General features: G+C 38.2%; 1 protein-coding gene across 1 annotated transcript in view; it reads left to right on the top strand.

The window, feature by feature from the left end:
- Window positions 1-23,792, top strand: part of KLHL38 (kelch like family member 38) — a 37,366-nt gene extending 13,574 nt beyond the window's left edge. Inside the window, exons 2-4 of the mRNA XM_053715334.1 lie at window positions 4,741-6,210; window positions 15,209-15,314; window positions 19,268-23,792. Of these exons, the coding sequence (XP_053571309.1) occupies window positions 4,861-6,210; window positions 15,209-15,314; window positions 19,268-19,551 (1,740 nt within the window). The 5' untranslated portion in view covers window positions 4,741-4,860 and the 3' untranslated portion in view covers window positions 19,552-23,792. The remainder of the gene's footprint in view (window positions 1-4,740; window positions 6,211-15,208; window positions 15,315-19,267) is intronic.
- The last annotated feature ends 251 nt before the right edge of the window (window positions 23,793-24,043 follow it).

The following is a 24,043-nucleotide window of genomic DNA, read 5'->3' as shown; positions in this document are numbered from 1 at the left end:
CCAATCCCCCCTTAAAAAAAACTAACACTAACCCCCTGAAGATCTCCCTACCTTGAGTCGTCTTCACCCAGCCAAGCCGAATTCTTCATCCAATCCGGGCGATGTGGTCCTCCATCCGGGCGAAGTCTTGATCCAAGCGGCAAAGAAGAGGTACTCCATCTGGGCGAAATCTTGATCCAAGCGGCAAAGAAGAGGTCCTCCATCCGGGCGATGTCTTCCTCCAAGCGGCATCTTCTATCTTCTTTCTTCTGGCTCCATCTTCAGACCGCCGACGCGGAACATCCACCTTCCCCGACGGACTAACGACGAATGATGGTTCCTTTAAGGGACGTCATCCAAGATGGCGTCCCTCGAATTCTGATTGGCTGATAGGATTCTATCAGCCAATCGGAATTAAGGTAGGAAAAATCTGATTGGCTGATTCAATCAGCCAATCAGATTGAAGTGCAATCCGATGGGCTGATCCAATCAGCCAATCGTATTGAGCTCACATTCTATTGGCTGTTCCAATCAGTGTTAGGTTTAATTGTAACTTAGGTTAGGATTTATTTTACAGGTAATTTTGTAAGTATTTTAACTAGGTAGCTATTAAATAGTTAATAACTACAGGTGGCCCTCGTTTTACAACGGTTCAATTTACACCGTTTCAGAATAACAACCTTTTTTTCCAGTCATGTGACTGCTATTGAAAAGCATTGATAAGCAGTGCATTTATTAAAATAGCCAGTAGGTGGAGCTGTCTGCTTGTGTTGGAGCAAAGCCAAGCAAGCTGAAATTAATCAGTTTAATCAGACCTGAGCTATCGAGCAGATTTCAAAGGAACAAGATCTTCCTGTCTATAAATCAGTCCAGATTGGAATGCATAGAAAGAACTGTTTGCAGAAAAATGCAAGTGAAGTCTGTGTTGTGTGATTATTTTATTAGGTTTATAATGCTGTTTAGCAAATGTTTTTGTTCATTTAACTTAGTTTAATTATATATTCTGTGTTGTGTGATTATTTTATTAGGTTTATAATGCTGTTTAGCATTTAAAGTCTTCATTTCAAAGCTTTAAAAATAATGTATTAGGTGTTACTTATGACAATTTTGAGAGGGGCCTGGAACCTAACTCCCTCACTTCCCATTGACTTACATTATAAACTGGGTTTCAATTTACAACGGTTTCAATTTACAACCATTCCTTCTGGAACCTAACCCCGGCGTAAACTGAGGGCTACCTGTATTTAATAACTATTGTACCTAGTTAAAATAAATACAAAGTTGCCTGTAAATAAAAATAAATCCTAAAATAGCTACAATATAATTATTAGTTATATTGTTGCTATCTTAGGGTTTATTTTACAGGTAAGTATTTAGTTTTAAATAGGAATAATTTAAGTTAGGGGGGTTAGTGTTAGACTTAGGTTTAGGGGTTAATAAGTTTAATATAGGTGGCGGCGGTATAGGGGGGGCAGGATAGGGGTTAATAATTTTAATATAGGTTGCGGCGGTATAGGGGGGCAGGATAGGGGTTAATAACTTTAATATAGGTGGCGGGGGGGTCCGGGAGCGGCGGTTTAGGGGTTAAACAATTTATTTAGTTGCGGCGGGGTCTCGGATCCGCAGGATAGGGGTTAATAAGTTTATGTAGGTGGCTGCGGTATAGGGGGCGGCAGATTAGGGGTTAATATGTATAATGTAGGTGGCGGCGTGGTCCGGGAGTGGCGGTTTAGGGGTTAACATGTTTATTATAATTGCGGTGGGGTCCGGGAGCGGCGGTTTAGGGGGTAATACATTTATTTAGTTGCGGCGGTGTGGGGGGGGGCAGATTAGGGGTGTTTAGACTCGAGGTACATGTTAGGGTGTTAGGTGCAGACATTTTCCATAGGAATCAATGGGATATCGGGCAGCAGCGAACATGAGCTTTCGCTATGGTCAGACTCCCATTGATTCCTATGGTATCCGCCGCCTCCAGGGCGGCGGATTGAAATCCAGGTATGCTGGCCCGGAATGGTGGCGAGCGTACCTGGTAGTAGTTTGATAACTACCAAAAGTAGTCAGATTGTGCCGAACTTGCGTTCGGAACATCTGTAGTGACGTAACCATCGATCTGTGTCGGACTGATGTCTTCCTCCGGGCGATGTCTTCCTCCAAGCGGCATCTTCTATCTTCTTTCTTCTGGCTCCATCTTCAGACCGCCGACGCGGAACATCCACCTTCCCCGACGGACTAACGACGAATGATGGTTCCTTTAAGGGACGTCATCCAAGATGGCGTCCCTCGAATTCCGATTGGCTGATAGGATTCTATCAGCCAATCGGAATTAAGGTAGGAAAAATCTGATTGGCTGATTCAATCAGCCAATCAGATTGAAGTGCAATCCGATGGGCTGATCCAATCAGCCAATCGTATTGAGCTCGCATTCTATTGGCTGTTCCAATCAGTGTTAGGTTTAATTGTAACTTAGGTTAGGATTTATTTTACAGGTAATTTTGTAAGTATTTTAACTAGGTAGCTATTAAATAGTTAATAACTACAGGTGGCCCTCGTTTTACAACGGTTCAATTTACACCGTTTCAGAATAACAACCTTTTTTTCCAGTCATGTGACTGCTATTGAAAAGCATTGATAAGCAGTGCATTAATTAAAATAGCCAGTAGGTGGAGCTGTCTGCTTGTGTTGGAGCAAAGCCAAGCAAGCTGAAATTAATCAGTTTAACCAGACCTGAGCTATCGAGCAGATTTCAAAGGAACAAGATCTTCCTGTCTATAAATCAATCCAGATTGGAATGCATAGAAAGAACTGTTTGCAGAAAAATGCAAGTGAAGTCTGTGTTGTGTGATTATTTTATTAGGTTTATAATGCTGTTTAGCAAATGTTTTTGTTCATTTAACTTAGTTTAATTATATATTCTGTGTTGTGTGATTATTTTATTAGGTTTATAATGCTGTTTAGCATTTAAAGTCTTCATTTCAAAGCTTTAAAAATAATGTATTAGGTGTTACTTATGACAATTTTGAGAGGGGCCTGGAACCTAACTCCCTCACTTCCCATTGACTTACATTATAAACTGGGTTTCAATTTACAACGGTTTCAATTTACAACCATTCCTTCTGGAACCTAACCCCGGCGTAAACTGAGGGCTACCTGTATTTAATAACTATTGTACCTAGTTAAAATAAATACAAAGTTGCCTGTAAATAAAAATAAATCCTAAAATAGCTACAATATAATTATTAGTTATATTGTTGCTATCTTAGGGTTTATTTTACAGGTAAGTATTTAGTTTTAAATAGGAATAATTTAAGTTAGGGGGGTTAGTGTTAGACTTAGGTTTAGGGGTTAATAAGTTTAATATAGGTGGCGGCGGTATGGGGGGGCAGGATAGGGGTTAATAATTTTAATATAGGTTGCGGCGGTATAGGGGGGCAGGATAGGGGTTAATAACTTTAATATAGGTGGCGGGGGGGGTCCGGGAGCGGCGGTTTAGGGGTTAAACAATTTATTTAGTTGCGGCGGGGTCTGGGATCCGCAGGATAGGGGTTAATAAGTTTATGTAGGTGGCTGCGGTATAGGGGGCGGCAGATTAGGGGTTAATATGTATAATGTAGGTGGCGGCGTGGTCCGGGAGTGGCGGTTTAGGGGTTAACATGTTTATTATAATTGCGGTGGGGTCCGGGAGCGGCGGTTTAGGGGGTAATACATTTATTTAGTTGCGGCGGTGTAGGGGGGGGGCAGATTAGGGGTGTTTAGACTCGGGGTACATGTTAGGGTGTTAGGTGCAGACATTTTCCATAGGAATCAATGGGATATCGGGCAGCAGCGAACATGAGCTTTCGCTATGGTCAGACTCCCATTGATTCCTATGGTATCCGCCGCCTCCAGGGCGGCGGATTGAAATCCAGGTATGCTGGCCCGGAATGGTGGCGAGAGTACCTGGTAGTAGTTTGATAACTACCAAAAGTAGTCAGATTGTGCCGAACTTGCGTTCGGAACATCTGTAGTGACGTAACCATCGATCTGTGTCGGACTGAGTCCGGCGGATCGTAGGTTACGTCACTATATTCTGCTTTTGCTGGGCAATAGGGGTTGATAACTAAGGCGAATCAGCCTCACCACAAATACACTGCGGAATTCCAGCGTATTTGCGAATGACGGCTTGATAACTAGAGGCCTATGGGGCTGTTTTACTAAGCAGTCAATGCTGCTTATTTCACGCAAGGCTTCAGGCTCACCGGAATCAGGAGTTAAGAAGCAGCGGTTTTAAGACCACTGCTCCTTAACTTGTCTACCACCTCTGAGGCGTCGGACAGCAATCATCCCGATCAGATACGATCGGGATGATTGGCACCCCCTGCTAGCGGCCAATCTGCAGGGGGCAGCATTACACAAGCATTTCACTAGAAATGCTTGTGCAATGTTAAATACCAACAACGTATGCTGTCGGCATTTAGCGAAGTCGGGCAGACATGATCCGCTACAGCGGATCATGTCCATTCGACATTTAGCAAATCGGCCCCATGCATTAGTGTTAGAACCTAAAATAATTTTAAGTACTCTAGAAATGAGGTTCAGATGGTTTAGAGTAGACAAAATATTTGTACAATTATTTTTTCTTATGTATAAAAAAATTGTGTCAAATGTTCAGAACTTAAGAATGTATTTTCAATGGTCAAACTGATTATTAATATATAAAACATACAAAACCGCCATTTCAAAACAATAAATACATTTCATTTTGTTTCTCCATTTTTTTTTTAGGTTGTAGGAAGATGTTGATGCTACCATGTGTTCCATAATGATGTATCTCTGTTGTAACAGCGACCCAATACACTGACTGCATTTCTACTTAAAAGTACCTCATATAAATACTGGTTCAAAATGACTGGGGAGTTGGCAAAAGAGTACCTTTTTCAAGATGAGAGTCATTCTTGTGACTTACTTAGGAATCTGAATGATTTAAGAGAAGCTGGTTTGTTAACTGATGTGATTATTTGCACCGGAGAATGTGAATTTTATTGTCACAGAAGTGTACTTGCTTGTAGTAGCCCTTACTTCAAAGCAATGTTCTGCAACCATTTTCGAGAGAGTGGTGAACAAAGAGTGAACATCATAGGACTTGATTCAGACTCATTGCGCCAAATTATCAACTATGTTTACACTGGTGAAATCTTAATCACAAAGGAAAAGGTGCTGGGTCTAATTCAAGCAGCTTCAATGCTACAGTATGAAAACTTATTGGAAGTCTGTTCCAAGTACCTCCTGGACCAATTGAATCCACAAAACTGCTTAAGCATGATCCACCTTTCTGAACTTTTTAACTGTTTGAATCTCAAACAGAAAGCTACAGAAATGGCGTTGCAATGTTTTCCAGAGGTTTCTATGTCTGATGATCTTAAGGATCTTTGTGTTCTAGATTTACTAAATTATCTTGGAGATGATGACCTCTGTGGTAATGAGGAACACGTTTTTGAAACCTTAATGACCTGGATCCAACATGACTTCCAAGGACGTAAGTGCTACTTGCAGGAATTATTTAAAAAGGTTAGACTGCAATATGTCCATCCAACATTCCTTTTTCACTTCATTGCCAGTGACCCTCTTATCCAGTCTTCCCCAGTGTGCAAAAGCATTTTGGAGACAGCATGTTCCTTAATGTTTTCTCTCAACATTACCCTTGCTCCAGATATCAAACCCATGTGGCAAGTCCCAAGGCGTTTTTCACACCAGGAATTCCTTATCAATGTTGGTGGAAGAAAAGATAGCCAGCAGACCACTAGAGATGTTTTGTTATATAGTGAAAAGACCAACCAGTGGCTGAGACTTGCTAAGCTTCCATTTCGCCTTTACAAGGCTTCAGCTGTGGGTTTGCATGGTAATGTCTTTGTTTTAGGAGGATTGACCATTGACAGCAAGAAAAACACAGTTAACTCTACTGTTTACATTCTGTCTCTCAAATTAAACCAGTGGCGCAAGGGTGAACCAATGCTTTTCGCACGTTATTCCCATAGAAGTATAGCATACAAAAACTATATATACTCTATTGGAGGAATTGGTGAAAATCAGGGAATTCTGAGCTCGGTGGAAAGATTTGACAGGATTTATAACAAGTGGGAGACCATGGCAAGTATACCAGTAGCCGTCCTTCACCCAGCTATTGCTGCTGCAGACCAAAGAATCTACCTTTTTGGTGGGCAAGATGTAATGCAGAATCCTGTCCGGCTCATACAGGTAGAGTACGGCAAATATTCTACACTCTCTCATTGTTGTTTATATATTTTTAATTAACAAAATCAAACATACAACAAGCTGAGAATCCTATTGTATTGATTTTAATCCAGAGTAGGTCCCAATAGGATATTATTGGTCATTAGAGCATGTTATTTTTGCATTACTAACCCTAATGTACTATATGCTTAGCCTCCACATAGGGGTTTAACACACAGGTAAAGTCCTGCCTATGAGCTGCAATGCTCACAGGAAAAAGCAGGTGAGAAAGTTAGTACTAGTGTCACATGTATGCACCAATGACTGTCAGTTTCTTGCTCAAGAGCGGCTATGCTTGCAGGAACCAGTAGGTGAGCCAGTCAGTAGTGGTGTCACATGTATGCACAAATGATTGTTAGTTTCCTTCTCAGGAGCTGCAATACTTGAAGGTAGGTGAGCCAGTCAGTAATGGTGATGCATGTATGCGCCAATGACTGTCATTTTTGCTGCTCGGGAGCGGTTATGCTTGCAGGAACTAGAATGTGTGCCAGTCAGTAGTTGTGTTGCATGTATGAGCCAATAACTGTCAGTTTCCTGCTCTGGAGCTGCTATGCTTGCAGAAAACAATAGGTGAGCCAGTCAGTAGTGGTGATGTACGTATGCGCTAATGACTGTCAGTTTCCTCCTCAGGGGCTTCTATGCTTGCAGGAACTAGTAGGTGAGCCAGTCAGTAGTGATCAGTAGTGGTGAGGCATGCATGTACCAATGACTGTCAGTTTCCTGCTCAAGAATGGATATGTTTGCAGGAAGTAGTAGGTGAGCCAGTCAGTAGTGATCAGTAGTGGTGAAGCATGTATGCGCCAATCACTGTAAGTTTCCTGCTCAAGAGCGAATATGTTTGCAGGTACTAGTAGGTGAGCCAGTCAGTAGTGGTGAGGTATGTATGTACCAATGACTGTCAGTTTCCTGCTCAAGAGCAGATATGTTTGCAGGTACTAGTAGGTGAGCCAGTCAGTAGTGGTGAGGCATGTATGTACCAATGACTGTCAATTTCCTGCTCAAGAGTGAATATGTTTGCAGGAAGTAGTAGGTGAGCCAGTCAGTAGTGGTGAGGCATGTATGCGCCAATGAATGTCAGTTTCCTGCTCAAGAGCAGATATGTTTGCAGGTACTAGTAGGTGAGCCAGTCAGTAGTGGTGAGGCATGTATGCGCCAATGACTGTCAGTTTCCTGCTCAAGAGCAGATATGTTTGCAGGTACTAGTAGGTGAGCCAGTCAGTAGTGGTGAGGCATGTATGCGCCAATGACTGTCAGTTTCCTGCTCAAGAGCGGATATGTTTGCAGGTACTAGTAGGTGAGCCAGTCAGTAGTGGTGAGGTATGTATGTACCATTGACTGTCAGTTTCCTGTTGGGGAGCTGCATTAAAGTAGTTGTAAAGTTTAATGAATTACTGTCCAATATCTCAAAATAATTTTAAGAACAGGGGCACTTTAATTCATTACACTTTACAATGACGCTTCTTTTTAAAAATATTTATCATACTGCCGATCCGCTGCCCGCATCTCCTACTGTTGTTAGCATATAGGTGACAAATACGGCTTCCTCCAATCGTTGCATGCCCCACAAGTTGGACGCCAAAGGGAGCCAGTCAGTAGTGGTGATGCATGTATGTGCCAATAACTGTCAGTTTCCTGCCTGAGAGCTGCAATGTGGCCTTTACCTAAGTGTGTAACGCTAAAATGACAAGTTCTAACAAATGCTTACATCAGAACATCCCTTTAGGGCTACACTGAAAGTCTATTTAACAAAAAAACTATGATAGAATGGAATATACATTTAAAATTATAATATGGTGTCCTAGTATTTTTTGTGCCATGAACTTCCCTTCTCAAACTGTTCTTTTATTATTATTTTATTCAAAAGAGATTTAATCTAAACTTAATACAACAAATATGGTTAGACATCTGTTATTTATTCATAAGTAAAGAATCATACCAAGCTGATGACTGGAACAAAAAACTTAAAATAAGAAAGTAAAAGAGTGCACTTAAGAAACATAAAAGAGAACAAAATGCCTTTAAATCATTTTATTAAAGGGACATTTAAAATCAATTTTCTTTTATTTTTATTTTATCTCACTTAAAATAAATGATTATTGTATTACTGTTATTTTTAGTGAATGTTCTTGTTTTCAATAATGCCTACATTGTTAATGCTGGTGAAGTAATGTTGTCCATCAACACAGCTGTAGAAGTCATCCTTATTAGCCAATAAAGCCTAATATATACACATATTAACACATAAATACATATGTATATAAGCATATATATTTACAGGCAACATACAGTCCCCATAGACCAGTATGTAAAGGCACGTTAATCCCTTATAAATGCTTTGTGCAGTTACTTTAATAAAAAAATAAGATGCTCGTATTTTTTTTTATTTTTTTTTTAGAAATGAACTGTAAATTTTATTTTTAATTAACCAGAGATCTGATCTCTGGTTAATGAATTTGAGCGCAAAATGCTACCGCAAGCTCACGGTAGCATTAACCAGCCACTTGTAATAAAGTGGGGAAAAAAAGTATTTAGTCAGCCACCAATTGTGTAAGTTCTCCCACTTAAGAAGATGAGAGAGGCCTGTAATTTCATCATAGGTATACCTCAACTATGAGAGACAAAATGTGGTAACAAATCCAGACAATCACATTGTCTGATTTGGAAAGAATTTATTTGCAAATTATGGTGGAAAATAAGTATTTGGTCAAAAGTTAATCTCAATACTTTGTTATATATCCTTTGTTGGCAATGACAGAGGTCAAACATTTTCTGTAAGTCTTCACAAGGTTGTCACACACTGTTGCTGGTATGTTGGCCCATTCCTGCATGCAGATCTCCTCTAGAGCAGTGATGTTTTGGGGCTGTCACTGGGCAACACCGACTTTCAACTCCCTCCAAAGGTTTTCTATGGGGTTGAGATCTGGAGACTGGTTAGGCCACTTCAGGACCTTGAAATGCTTCTTAAGAAGCCACTCCTTCGTTGCCCGGGCGGTGTGTTTGGGATCATTGTCATGCTGAAAGACCCAGCCACATTTCATTTTCAATGCCCTTGCTGATGGAAGGAGGTTTGCACTCAAAATCTCACGATACATGGCCCCATTCATTCTTTCATGTACATTGATCAGTTGTCCTGTTCCCTTTGCAGAGAAACAGTCCCAAAGCATGATGTTGCCACCCCCATGCGTCACAGTAGATATGGTGTTCTTTGGTTGCAACTCAGCATTCTCTCTCCTCCAATCACACAAGTTGTGTTTCTACCAAACAGTTCTACTTTGGTTTTAACTGACCATATGACATTCTCCCAATCTGCTTCTGGATCATCCAAATGCTCTCTAGCATACTTCAGAAGGGCCCGGACATGTACTGGCTTAAGCAGGGGGACACGTCTGGCACTACAGGATCTGAGTCCCTGGCGGCGTAGTGTGTTACTGATGGTAGCCTTTGTTTTGTTGGTCCCAGCTCTCTGCAGGTCATTCACTAAGTTCCCCCGTGTGGTTCTGGGATGTTTGCTCACCATTCTTGTGATCATTTTGACCCCACAGGGTGAGATCTTGCGTGGAACCCCAGATCAAGGGAGAATATCAGTGGTCTTGTATGTCTTCCATTTTCTAATTATTGCTCCCACAATTGATTTCTTCAAACCAAGCTGCTTGCCTATTGCAGATTCAGTCTTCCCAGCCTGGTGCAGGTCTACAATTTTGTTTCTGGTGTCCTTCGACAGCTCTTTGGTCTTCACCAGTGTTCCTTCTAAGGACAGTTTTGTGTTCAGCCCAGCAGTGAAACAGTTAACAAGAGAACAATACCTTGCCATCTGAATTGTACAATGTTTGCTAATTGCAGGGTGTGGTTACTTAATTAACTGTTTCACTGCTGGGCCGCACACAAAACTGGCCTTAGAGGGAACACTGGTCTTCACCATAGTGGAGTTTGGAGTGTGACTGTTTGAGGTTGTGGACAGGTGTCTTTTATACTGATAACAAGTTCAAACAGGTGCCATTAATACAGGTAATGAGTGGAGGACAGAGGAGCCTCTTAAAGAAGAAGATACAGGTCTGTGAGAGCCAGAAATCTTGCTTGTTTGTAGGTGACCAAATACTTATTTTCCACCATAATTTGAAAATAAATTCTTTCCAAATCAGACAATGTGATTGTCTGGATTTGTTTCCACATTTTGTCTCTCATAGTTGAGGTATAGCTATGATGAAAATTACAGGCCTCTCTCATCTTCTTAAGTGGGAGAACTTGCACAATTGGTGACTGACTAAATACTTTTTTCCCCCACTGTAGCTAGTTATTTAATGTGCACCCGTAAATGGCCAAATTTGTGCTCCACTTGTAATCTAGCCCAAATTGTGCATAAGAACGGTCCACAGCGATAAGTAGTGCACAAGCATTGCATTTATTGCTTATTACAACCCCAGTTTTTTTTTATTTTCATGATTCAGATAGAGGGGCATATTTATCAAGCTCCGTATGGAGCGTGATGCCCCGTGTTTCCGGCTAGCCTGACAGAAGTTATGAAGCAGCGGTCTGAAGACAGCTGCTCCATAACCTGTCCGTCTGCTCTGAGGCGGCGGACAGAAATCGACAGAAATCAACCCGATTGAATGCGATCGGGTTCATTGACACCCCCTGCTAGCGTCGTAATTGTCGCGAGATTGATCCGCCGTAGTTATCAAAGCGTAAAGATTGGCAAATGTTGAAATTTGGGACATAAAATACGATCCCGCGATCTCAATCCGACGCAGATCGATGCGAGTTGAAAACTGCGGTATTCAAGCAGTTATCAAAAATTCTACATTTACGCTTGCGTCTTTTCCGACTCAGTGTACCCAGTTTTCAATCCGTCACCCTTAAGGTCGCGGATGACATAGAAGTCAATGGGAGTCTAAAAACAGAAAGCTTATGTTCGATGCTGCAAGAGAATGAAGCATATTACATAATAAAAGTAAATTAGAAACTTTATTAAAATTTTATACCCTTTCTAAATCGAACAATATTATTTCTCTACATTTGGTGCACTAGATATAGGGATACAAATGAAAAATACATCACTACTGCTGGATTATGCTACAACTTTGTCTCTCATTACAAAGCAAGGGGACAATATTATTTCTACATATTTGGTGCAAAGTTTTGCCCCAAACTTGTTGCACTAATAGATATAGAGATAAAAATGAAATAAATACACAACATAATATAGCTAACTTATTTTTTATTTTTTTATGAAAAATCTATGTGCACCATGTTTAAGCCATGTAATACAAGTCCCACTCTCCACTTTGCGCCATATTTTTAAAAACCACCCCTGTGAAGGGGTGATTTTTAAAAATAGATTGCAATCAGGAGGGGTTAGACAGGTGTAGAGAGAAACCTGGCCCAGCTCTTAAAGGGACAGGAAACCCCAAAATATTATTTCATGATTTGGATAGAACATACAATTTTAAAAAACTTTCCAATTTACTTCTATTATCAAATTTGCTTCATTCTCTTGTTATCCTTTGCTGAAGGAACACCATTGCACTACTGGCAGCTAGCTGAACACACCTAGTTAGCCAATCACAAGAGATAAATGTGTGCAGGCACCAATCAGCAGCAGCTCCCACTAGTGTAGGATATGTGCGTATTCTTTTCCAACAAGGGATACCAAGAGTACAAAGCACATTTGAAAATAGAAGTTAATTTTATCTGAATCACGCAACTTAAATTTTTACTTTCCTATCCCTTTAAAATATCCATTGATTGCAAATAAATACACATGAAACTCTGATTACGTGTTATATTCGCAATTATTCCTGCTCAGAATAATAATACATTTACAATATATACATGCAGTGGTATGAATAAACACAGAGATATGACAGACAACATTGTTTAGAACAAAAAAAGGAACTTAGCGACATGTAAATATGTTTGTAAAAGATTTCTGACATAACACACACACACACACACACACATATATACAGTGCTCTGACAAAATGCAGATGGACATTTGGCAGACAGCCTTCTGTCAGACGGACATTTGGCCGACGGACAGAATGCCGAAGAATGTTCCGATTTCGGCCGAGGGTAGATACGCTCCAGAGTGCTCTGTTCTAATCAGAGCCTCGGGCGCCGCAACTGCCTCTGGGAACCTTACCATGGGTCCCAGTCGCACGTCTTGTAATTCTCTGTCTGGGAAATTATCTATCTATCGAATCTATCTATTTATCTATCTATCAAAACTATCTATCTATCTATCTATCGAATCTATCAAATTTATCTATCGCATCTATTAATCTATCTATCTAATCTATGTATCTATCTATCAAATCTATCTATCTCGTGGCCGGACTGTTATCTGACAGCCACTTGTCCGTCGGCCAAATGTCCGTCGGCCAAATGTCAGTCTGCCAAATGTCCGCCGGCTAAAAGTCCGGCCACGATATATACACACACAAGTAAGGATATATGTACAAATTCTAGCATTAATAATAATTTAAAAAATAAATAAAAAAACATGACTCCTAGAAACACAAATGAACATTAATGTCTGTGAAAGTATCATATAACAAATCAATATAAAAATAACTTTCTATGAGATATTGTTTGTTGAGGTATAAATCAATCTATTTCTTGGAAATTAACAGATGAAAAATAAAAGATTAGCTTTAGAGAAATGTGCTTGTTCATGGACAGTAATGAAATGGTATAAATAAAGTTGGGCAAAACCTGAATAGCCGCAACATCGATGACTGTTAGTTAACACCAGTCCGATGCTCTTCGCATAGTACTTGATGCGTGTGTTTTTGATGACTTTTTTGATAAATAAGGAGATCGTATTCAGATCCGCGGCAGCGATGTTTGGCGAGCTTATTGATGCCGGTGAATGCAACATAGTTGACGCTTTGATAAATTGGCCCCTTAATGTTGAATCATTAAACACATGTAACCAATTGTTCTGCAAAAAAATGTTTTTTGATGTAAAATTTAACCCCTTAACGACCACGCTATTAGACCCTCCCTCCCTCTGGAAAGCTTGCTAAAACTGCGCTATTGAAAGCGGCACCCCCATAGAAATACCAGCGATGTGCCCATTAAATGGTTAAAAATCATATTGAAATTATACAAGAAAAAAACATTTTAAGTCAATACTGTAGTACGACATGCAAAAAAATATTTAAAATTTTTACTTAAAAGTCTGGTATTGGAATTGGCAGGGGAGTTTCATGAATGCAGCTGAAAGTTTTCCGCCAAGTCTCACATATTATATAAATATTTCCCCCCTGCAGACTAAAATTTACAGAGATTGTGTCAGAATGTAGAAAACACATTACTCTAACAGAAAAAAAGAGAAAGTTGTAAGATACTATGGGGTCCATTTATTAATGTGCGGTATAGCGAATCATGTCCACCGTACATCGATAAATGCCGACAGCATACACTGTCGGCATTTATCATTGCACCAGTAGTTCTTGTGAACTGCTGGTGCAATGCCGCCCCGATCGTATTCTGAGGTGGCGGACGAGTTAAGGAGCAGCGGTCTTAGGACAGCTGCTTCTTAACTTCACCTTCAGCCGGAACTGAAGCGGAATGGGTCGGAGGCAGCATCTTCTGCTTCTTAAATAGATCCTTATATGCTGAAAATAGAGTATTTGTATTGGCTGCAATGCAGTGGCTTCTGATTCCTGCTAATTTCACTCTACCCTGTAACGTTTTGCTTTATTAAAGGGACAGTCTACACCAGAATTTTTATTGTTTAAAAAGATAGATAATCCCTTTATTACCTATTCCCCAGTTTTGCATAACCAACACGGTTATAATAATATACTTTTTAACTCTGTGATTATCTTGTGATTACTTTGCATCTAAGCCTCTGCAGACATCTCCCTTATTTTAATTCTTTTGACAGACTTGCATTTTAGCCAATCTGTGCCCTCTCATAAATAACTCCATGGGAGTGAGCACAATATTATCTATATGGCACGCATAAACTAATGCCCTCTAGCTGTGAAAACTGTCAAATGCATTGAGAAAAGAGGCGGCCTTCAAGGGCTTAGAAATAAGCCTACCTAGGTTTCGCTTTCAACTAAGAATACCAACAGAACAAATCAAACTTGATGATAAAAGTGAAAATTGTTTAAAATTACGTGCACTATCTGAATCTTGAAAGTTTAATTTTGACTAGACTGTCCCTTTAACAAACTCCATTATGTTCTATTGGAGGAATCCAAGGTTCTTAACATCTGATACTAGGGAATGTTAGATAATCAACCCATAGAAACACAAACACACACACACAAATATATATATATATATATATATATATATATATATATACACACACACACATGCACATAAATATATCTAAATACACATGTATCTATATTTATGTGGTTCCTTTGGGATCCCTGTACATCTTTTGGTGCAGAAGCAAACCAGCTTCTGCACCCCAATAGTTACACTTATGCCTTTGATTCAACTCTTTGTTTTCCATGCCCTAATGCAATAGTACAATATGTTCAATAACTGGTATAACAGTCTACCTGGAAAATATTATAACTGATTTAAATTCTTGATAGCAACATAAATCACCCGTTTCCTGTTCAGGCATGATACAAAAGCTTGCCAATGCCTACGCTCTCCCAAAGTGCATTCCTCTTCTTCATTATGAAGAGCATTCTGTTATTAAGAGAGCAGAATTGAATTAGTGAAACAAGACAAACAATTGGAAGGAGATTATTAGGTACCATGTGTAAGATGGCACTGGTTCAGGAACTTGTAATGCAAAATACAATAAACAAGGTTGGTTTAATGGGTTCTTCTGCACGTTACATATGGAACTATTTTATACATTTTTAACATTCTGTTGCTTTTAGTTCCATTGCTTGTTATTGTACTTACTAATTCTAATCTGTTCCTTTTAAATTCACTTATTTCTTCTGTAGTTCCCTAAATATTGCTGTGTTAATTGGTTCACTAGGTTTACCATACTTCACGAAACATGTGGTTCAGAATGGAGACCAGGATGGTAAAAAATGTATGCGCTCCTGCAGTTGTGGTGGGAGATCAGATCTTCATAATAGGAGGTGAGCTTTCTACAGTGATGAACTGGGAATGTCTACAAGTTTATTCATTTAAAGTTACATTGTACTGTATACTTTTTTCTGCTTCAATACAGGGAGTGCAGAATTATTAGGCAAGTTGTATTTTTGAGGATTCATTTTTTTATTGAACAACAACCATGTTCTCAATGAACCCAAAAAACTCATTAATATCAAAGCTGAATAGTTTTGGAAGTAGTTTTTAGTTTGTTTTTAGTTATAGCTATTTTAGGGGGATATCTGTGTGTGCAGGTGACTATTACTGTGCATAATTATTAGGCAACTTAACAAAAAACAAATATATACCCATTTCAATTATTTATTTTTACCAGTGAAACCAATATAACATCTCAACATTCACAAATATACATTTCTGACATTCAAAAACAAAACAAAAACAAATCAGTGACCAATATAGCCACCTTTCTTTGCAAGGACACTCAAAAGCCTGCCATCCATGGATTCTGTCAGTGTTTTGATCTGTTCACCATCAACATTGCGTGCAGCAGCAACCACAGCCTCCCAGACACTGTACAGAGAGGTGTACTGTTTTCCCTCCTTGTAAATCTCACATTTGATGATGGACCACAGGTTCTCAATGGGGTTCAGATCAGGTGAACAAGGAGGCCATGTCATTAGATTTTCTTCTTTTATACCCTTTCTTGCCAGCCACGCTGTGGAGTACTTGGACGCGTGTGATGGAGCATTGTCCTGCATGAAAATCATGTTTTTCTTGAAGGATGCAGAATTCTTCCTGTACCACTGCTTGAAGAAGGTGTCTTCCAGAAACTGGCAGTAGGACTGGGAGTTGAGCTTGACTCCATCCTCAACCCGAAAAGGCCCCACAAGCTCATCTTTGATGATACCAGCCCAAACCAGTACTCCACCTCCACCTTGCTGGCGTCTGAGTCGGACTGGAGCTCTCTGCCCTTTACCAATCCAGCCACGGGCCCATCCATCTGGCCTATCAAGACTCACTCTCATTTCATCAGTCCATAAAACCTTAGAAAAATCAGTCTTGAGATATTTCTTGGCCCAGTCTTGACGTTTCAGCTTGTGTGTCTTGTTCAGTGGTGGTCGTCTTTCAGCCTTTCTTACCTTGGCCATGTCTCTGAGTATTGCACACCTTGTGCTTTTGGGCACTCCAGTGATGTTGCAGCTCTGAAATATGGCCAAACTGGTGGCAAGTGGCATCTTGGCAGCTGCATGCTTGACTTTTCTCAGTTCATGGGCAGTTATTTTGCGCCTTGGTTTTTCCACACGCTTCTTGCGACCCTGTTGACTATTTTGAATGAAACGCTTGATTGTTCGATGATCACGCTTCAGAAGCTTTGCAATTTTAAGAGTGCTGCATCCCTCTGCAAGATATCTCACTATTTTTGACTTTTCTGAGCCTGTCAAGTCCTTCTTTTGACCCATTTTGCCAAAGGAAAGGAAGTTGCCTAATAATTATGCACACCTGATATAGGGTGTTGATGTCATTAGGCCACACCCCTTCTCATTACAGAGATGCACATCACCTAATATGCTTAATTGGTAGTAGGCTTTCGAGCCTATACAGCTTGGAGTAAGACAACATGCATAAAGAGGATGATGTGGTCAAAATACTAATTTGCCTAATAATTCTGCACTCCCTGTATGTTCCAATTGATGATGTTTTACATGCTGGAGTTTATCAAATTTTCTATAAATAGATCCTTACCTTTAAGTTACCATTCAAAATAGATGTTTTCTCAGTTGATGCCTCCGCATATACTACAAATATAAATACTATTCTCTTATGAAAAGCTATGTAAACAAAAGGGGGTAGTGAGCAGTAATCAAGTTCCCAGTGGGGGATGCAGGTAATAGCATTATCCTTTTCAATTGCTCATTTTACCACTGTGTATAGACAGAGAGATAAGATAAATGAGTCTTCGATAATAAAATGTTAATTTTTCCATTATTGTATACAGTGTAAATATAGAGATCTGCTCTCCCTGCATACTCAGACAATTTGATTAGGTTATGTTTTTTATGGTTTAGCAGATAGCTATTTCATATACAAAATATACCTAAAGGAGCCATTTCCCATAAGTTTTACACTCTGAAACTGGTATAACAAGTCACTGTAAACATATCAAGGACAAACCAATTTTAAAATACATTGTCTCTACATCTAACAATGACATTAGTGTGTTTATTCTGTTCACAATTGCTGAGTTCTTTGTAAAAAGTATTGAAAGAGGCCAGTTTTATGGTTTATGACGTCCTGTATGTACAGTCACACCTGAGCTTTACCCGAACGTTTCACTTTGGTTAATATTTCTAGCGGTAATATTATTATCCCTCGAGTACAAGACCTAACCATAGTCTTGGAATACAAGCGTGTATTTCCACTTTGCACTCCTCAGTCAACTTATAGGGAGCGTTAGTTACTGCACGTTCATAGAAATGAGGTCCTGATATTTTTTTATGCATTACTTATAATACAAGTTGTAGCAGTAAAAATATTGCATAATCACAATCAAATGTACCCTTCTCGTGGTAACAATTTCGCTCCACTTGTAATCTAGGTTACAGTGTTCGACAGACGTGTATACAGACAAAAATGTATTTTGTTTTGTCAGACAAAAAACTGTTCACCTGCTATTTCTGAACATTCAGGGCAGGAGAGGAGCAGCTGGACAGCGGCATAAACCTAAAGGGACATGAAACCCAATTTTTTGGTTTTGTGAATCAGACAGATCATATTATTTCCAATGAAACCTCTATTATCAAGTTTGCTTATTTCTCTTGGCCTCCTTTGTTGAAGAGACAACAAAGACCTAGCTGAACACACTAGGCGAGCCAACAACAAGAGTTATATATGTGAAGCCACCAATCAGCAGCAAGCTCACAGTATTGCTGGTGCTCCTAAGCCTACCTAGGTATGCTTTTCAACAAGGATACCAAGAGAATGAAGACAATTAGATAATGGAAGTAAATTGGAAAGTTGTTAAAATTCCAAGTTCATGAAAGTTTAATTTTTACTTTAATGTCCCTTTAAATAAAGTTAAAGTATTAGCTAGTGTTACTGAGCTAAAAAAAGGATTGGCCAATAACAAAAGAAAGCTTACGTAAAATAGTGTAAATTTGAACTTCTAGAAGGGCTTGTCAGTCAAATACATACTGACACCGTTATGTGTCCTCAAACCTCATTACACAGCCATTTTGACAATGAACTAGTAATATTTAAAATCACTTAAAGGGACATAATACTCATATGCTAAATCACTTGAAACTGATGCAGTATAACTGTAAAAAGCTGACAGGAAAATATCACCTGAGCATCTCTATGTAAAAAGGAAGATATTTTACCTCACAATTTTCTCAGCTCAGCAGAGTAAGTTCTGTGTAAAAAGCTAAACTTCAGCTGCTCCCAGCTGCAGGTAAAAAAAATAAAAAATGAAGAAATGAACAGCAGCCAATCAACATCAACAGTGCTGAGGTCATGAACTCTTTTACTGTGATCTCATGAGATTTCACTTAACTCTCATAAGATTTCATTGTAAACTTCCTTACACTGAATAGGGAAATAAGATGAGAGTGCACAAGGCTCAATCCTTCGGTTGTTCCGGGACAGACATACTGATATGCTGCTTAGAAGTCCCTTACAATGGGATGTGGCTACTGAGAAACTTTTGAGGTAAAATATCTTTCTTTTTTACATAGCAGTGACGTGCAGTGAGGTCAGAGGCGGGTGAGGCAGTGTCTTTGATACGCCCGAGAAACATACACACATACATATTATTTAACATAGAGATGTTCAGTTGATATTTTCTAGTCAGCTTTTTACAGCTATGCTGCATCACTTTCAAGTGTTTAAACATTTGGGTATCATGGCCTTTTAAAAGAAAACTGATATCTTGTAGCAAAACTATAAACTGTGTTTAAAATTAAGCTTCATTGTCTTGCAGGTTATACACGAAGAATCATTGCCTATGATGTGAAACTAAACAAGTTTAGAAAATGTGCTGACATGAAGGACAGAAGAATGCATCATGGTGCCACAGTTCTGCAAAATAAAATCTATGTGACAGGCGGACGTTGTCTTACTGTAGATAACGCCATTGAGGATACAGATTCATTTGACTGCTATGATCCTGAAACAGACACCTGGACGTCAAAGGGAAAACTTCCAAGCAGATTATTTGATCATGGGTGCATAACTCTTCAATGTGTGCCGTCTTATTTAGTCTAAAGAAGACACTGAACCAATTTCTTCTGTACTTTACCATTATTAAAGATAGCAATGAATCTTCACTTTACTCTGTAAATATAATCAGTTTTAATTACTCATCATTTCAATCCCAAAGGAAACATAAATCCACTCACTGTATTTTTTCCTACTAGTTGAAGGTACAAGGAAACAATCTAGTGCTATGTTGCATCTGAAAGAGGACATTCTAAAATGTGTTGAGAAAAAAAAACAATATGTAGAGCAGGTGGAGTTTTGCTTATGAGTCAGTAAGCAAGTAGTTTTTAGGGCCCAGTTGCATGTACTAAACAACTTTGCGTTAAACTTTTAATATATAGATTCCCCCTTTTCCTGTAGTTTAAGTCTGAAAATTACGTTTTCCAATTTTGATAACTGCAAGAGCACATGGCAGACTTCTCAAGCCTAACCGTAACACATATCTGTCCCTCATTGGCTTCAGCAGGGATTATCTGATAAGGGACGGCAAAACAATTAATATTTTGTGAACATAATCACCGTTGATAGCTGTGTCTACTCTAGTAGCAAGTTCTGATTGGTATCTCCAAATGAAGCAAGTGATGGGTGGAGCTTGACTATTGAAAAACAATTGCAGCAAATATAGTCGTAATGTACTGAAAATATTTTAAAACTCACCCTCTGTGTTAATTGATTGCAACAACTCTTAAGCTTGACCTTTTTCATGCAAATATTTTTAAATAGGGCTCCTGCATATGCATGAACGATAATTTTGGAGCTTAATATCCCTTTAATTACCATGATCAATTTTCAAGAAATGCACCTGTCTCTATAAATTGTAAAAATTAATTATATATTTTGAATGCTAATATGATGCAATTGAAACACAGCAATTAAAGCAACTGTATAATTCAGTATATTTTAATGTAACATACTGTAACTATAGATTATAGTTCATATTTTTTTCCATGAAATCTGAGATGCAGAATTCTAGTGCAAACAATATGTTTTTGTTTTATTATTATTTTTATTGTTATTTTATTTTTATTCATTGTTTTTTCACCCTTACAAAGGTGTTACACAAATAGACTTGGTCTTTATTAATTAAAGTGAAAAAAAAAAACAGTTTTTGATATTCGTTAGTAAAACAAATGCAGAAAAAGTCGGTGGACTGTGGAATTCGGCTAATTTTCGCCCTGACTTTTTTAGAGAAAATATGCAACACATTAATATATGTATTTGCACAGATATTATTGTGTCGCAAATTATCTCTACGAAATCCAGTGCCAATTAGCCCAATGCGGCAGACCTAAGCCATTTACGGCATTCGTTTTTCTAACGAATAACGAAAGCTGAATTTTTGCACATCCCTTGTTTTCATTGCTTTTTTTTATAGTTTACAGCCGCAATAGGCCATAGTCAATATAGTTCTCCTTTTCAGCTCCCTATTAGGTTGGTGAGCCAATCAAATGCAGGTATACGAACATATTGTTCATATATCAGTTTCATCCTGACCAGGAAAGGTACAGGGGTTGGTGTTCTTGGAGAGTGAATTAAACTATTAGTTTAAATTAGACATGTGCGATTCAGTTCGGTTCGGAAATTCTGAAAATTCTGAAAATTCGGCGATTTGGATCGAACCGAATTTCCGAATTAAAATTTTGCCGAATTTTCCAAATCGAACTGAATCGAATCGAATCGATTCGTAAATTTGGATGGCCATTGGATTAAACTAGTATTATACAGTATGTTAGGTTAACACCTAATATACAGTATAATACTAGTCTAATCACACCTAACACTTACCGAATTGCCGAATTTACGAACCGAATCCAACCGAATCCAGCCGAATTTCTTCGAATCCGAATGAATCCAAAACTAATCCGAAATGAATCGATTCGAAATTTTCCGAATTCGAATCGATCCGAACCGAACTTCGAAAAATTCCGAATCGATCCGAACCGAAACAAATTTTTTCGCCATGCACATGTCTAGTTTAAATCCTTTGCAGGGGTTAAACACAAAGTAAAATAAGAGAATTCTATTTTTTAAATGTAATGAATTTCCCTTCCTCACTGTGGTATGAAAACTACATAGACCAGCTTTTACTAAGCCATTCCTAGAAGACCTGCTGTTTGACATAGTAAAGCTGCTTGAATTACATAAATTATGTCACAAGAAAATCGGAGACAGGTATTTAACTAAAAGGAAAACATGGAAATTTGTTTGAAAATAATATCCTCTAATAAAGTAGAACATTTATTTTTTTTACATTCAAATGTCTGATTAATAGATTGACCAACAGTTTCATTAAAGGGACAGTAAGGCCGCAATTACACTTAACTGGCATGGATACAGCATGATAGTTTAAACCACTTTCCAGTTGACTTATGCTTAGTTCTCTTATTATACTTTGTTAAAGAGTAATCCTAGGTGAGCTTAGGAGCGTGCACATACCACTGTCTTTAGTCATCTGGCAGCAGTGTTTGCAACAATGCTTATAGCAATGTTATACGTAGTTGCAAACACTGCTTTCCTAATTTTCTTATTAGCCTATTATGTTTACTCTTCAACAAAGGATTCCAAGAATACAACGCAAATTTGATAATAGAAGTAAATTGCTTAAAATTACAGGCTCTATCTGAAACATTACTTTACTGTCCCTTTAAATTAATTACCTCTGTACTTGTTAAATTTATGTGACATTGCTAATGTATTTTTTTTATTAAACACAATGATATAAAAATGAATATGCATTTAGGATGAAGCAGTAACATATCTAGAATAGAAACTGGTGTCTGTCTATACTGGGTGATTTATTTTGTTACATAATGGACATATATACTGTATATGAACTGTGTAAACCTATACATCACTATTGTACAGTCTTTTGCTACTAAAACTGTTTAAACTTTGATGATTCAGCAACAGAAAGCAATTGTAAGAAATGTTTCAATTTGCATCTATTATAAAATGTATTTAGTAGGAATGCGCATTCATGTCTTTCATGAGGATCCGAATACAGAAGTAATCAGCGGCTCATGCCCTTCAGAGATATTTGTGTAGCCGGATTGATTCTTGTAAAAGATCCCCACTCTAAGATCTAGATTTGCAGAGATGAATTTATAAATTTACAGTGTTATATTTTTTCTTTTCATTAGATATGTGTATTGTCCCATTTGTGTTTTATTTATAGTCTAATTATATTTAAATAGATAATTGCCCAGAAAATATAACAAATGGAAAAACAACAGTTTGTAATAAAGTTAATAGATAAGAGAAATCAAAATACCTATTCATGTTACAATGTTTTACTCTTATGGTTTGTTATTTTAATGTAACCCAAAAATTGTCTTATGTGATTCAGACAAAGCATACCATTTTAAAAGAGTTTACAATTGACTTCTATTATCAAATTTCCTTTGTTCTTGTGATATTCTTTGTTGAAGAGATACCTTGATAGGTATTTGGAGCACTATATGGTGGGAAATAGGGATGCCATTTAGTGCTCTTGCAAATGGATAACATTCTTGCAAAACTGCTGCCCTATTATTCTCCATATGGTTTCTAAGCATATGTCCCTGCTTTTTAACAAAAGATACCAAAAGAACAAAGACAAATTTGATAATAGAAGTAAATTAGAAAGTTGTTTAAAATCACATGCTCTATCTGAATCATGCAAGAAAAATGTTGGGTTTCATATCCCTTTAAAGGGATAGTAAACGTTCAGAATAATATTATACAATTCTGCACACAGTGCAGAATTGTATAACATTATTTTAGCAGTAACTTAAAAAATTTAAAGTATTTTCAGATTTTGAAGTGTAAATTTGGACTCCGCTCCAAAATCTACTGAGCGGGTCTTGGCTATCCAAAGTGCTATGCGGGCTCGCTGGCTAGTCACAGCACGCCCGGTCGCGCTATTGGACTAAATGTAGCTCGCTCCCGCTCTGGTCTAGTAGTAGGAGCGAGCTACATTTAGTCTAATAGCGCTACCGGGCGTGCTGTGATTAGCCAACAAGCCTGCAAAGCACTTTGTATATATTACTGTGTGCAAAATGATATAACATTATTCTGAACGTTTACTGTCCCTTTAAGCATGTCTATTATAATGATTCAATGCCTACTTAGGAGTTTGACATTATTTAAAATGTGATACTGTATCTGTAGCGTGTAATATTTAAAATAACTAATTATTTTATTATATACAATTTTTTTGTTTGTTTTTTTTACTGTGCATTCCATATTAAAATAGAAGTTTTTTCCAATATTCTCTGTTCTTCAGCTGCAAAGCAACGTGGAGTGTGACAATCCCTAGTTTTGAACACCATAAACACAATAAGAAAAATAATATATTTGAACATACAGAAGATTAAAACAGCTAATAGCACAATAAATCAGCTTTTTCTAATACAAATCATGAAAATAATAGCACAGTAAATATATTTTATTCTGATAAATAGATGTGTCAAATTCACAGTGGATCCCTTATTCAAATAGACTGTATATATTAAGAAAA

This window comes from Bombina bombina, chromosome 5 (assembly GCF_027579735.1).
Source record: "Bombina bombina isolate aBomBom1 chromosome 5, aBomBom1.pri, whole genome shotgun sequence".
NCBI lineage: Eukaryota > Metazoa > Chordata > Amphibia > Anura > Bombinatoridae > Bombina > Bombina bombina.
The sequence above is the reverse complement of the archived record's forward strand: the minus strand, read 5'-3'. Positions and strand labels throughout refer to the sequence as shown.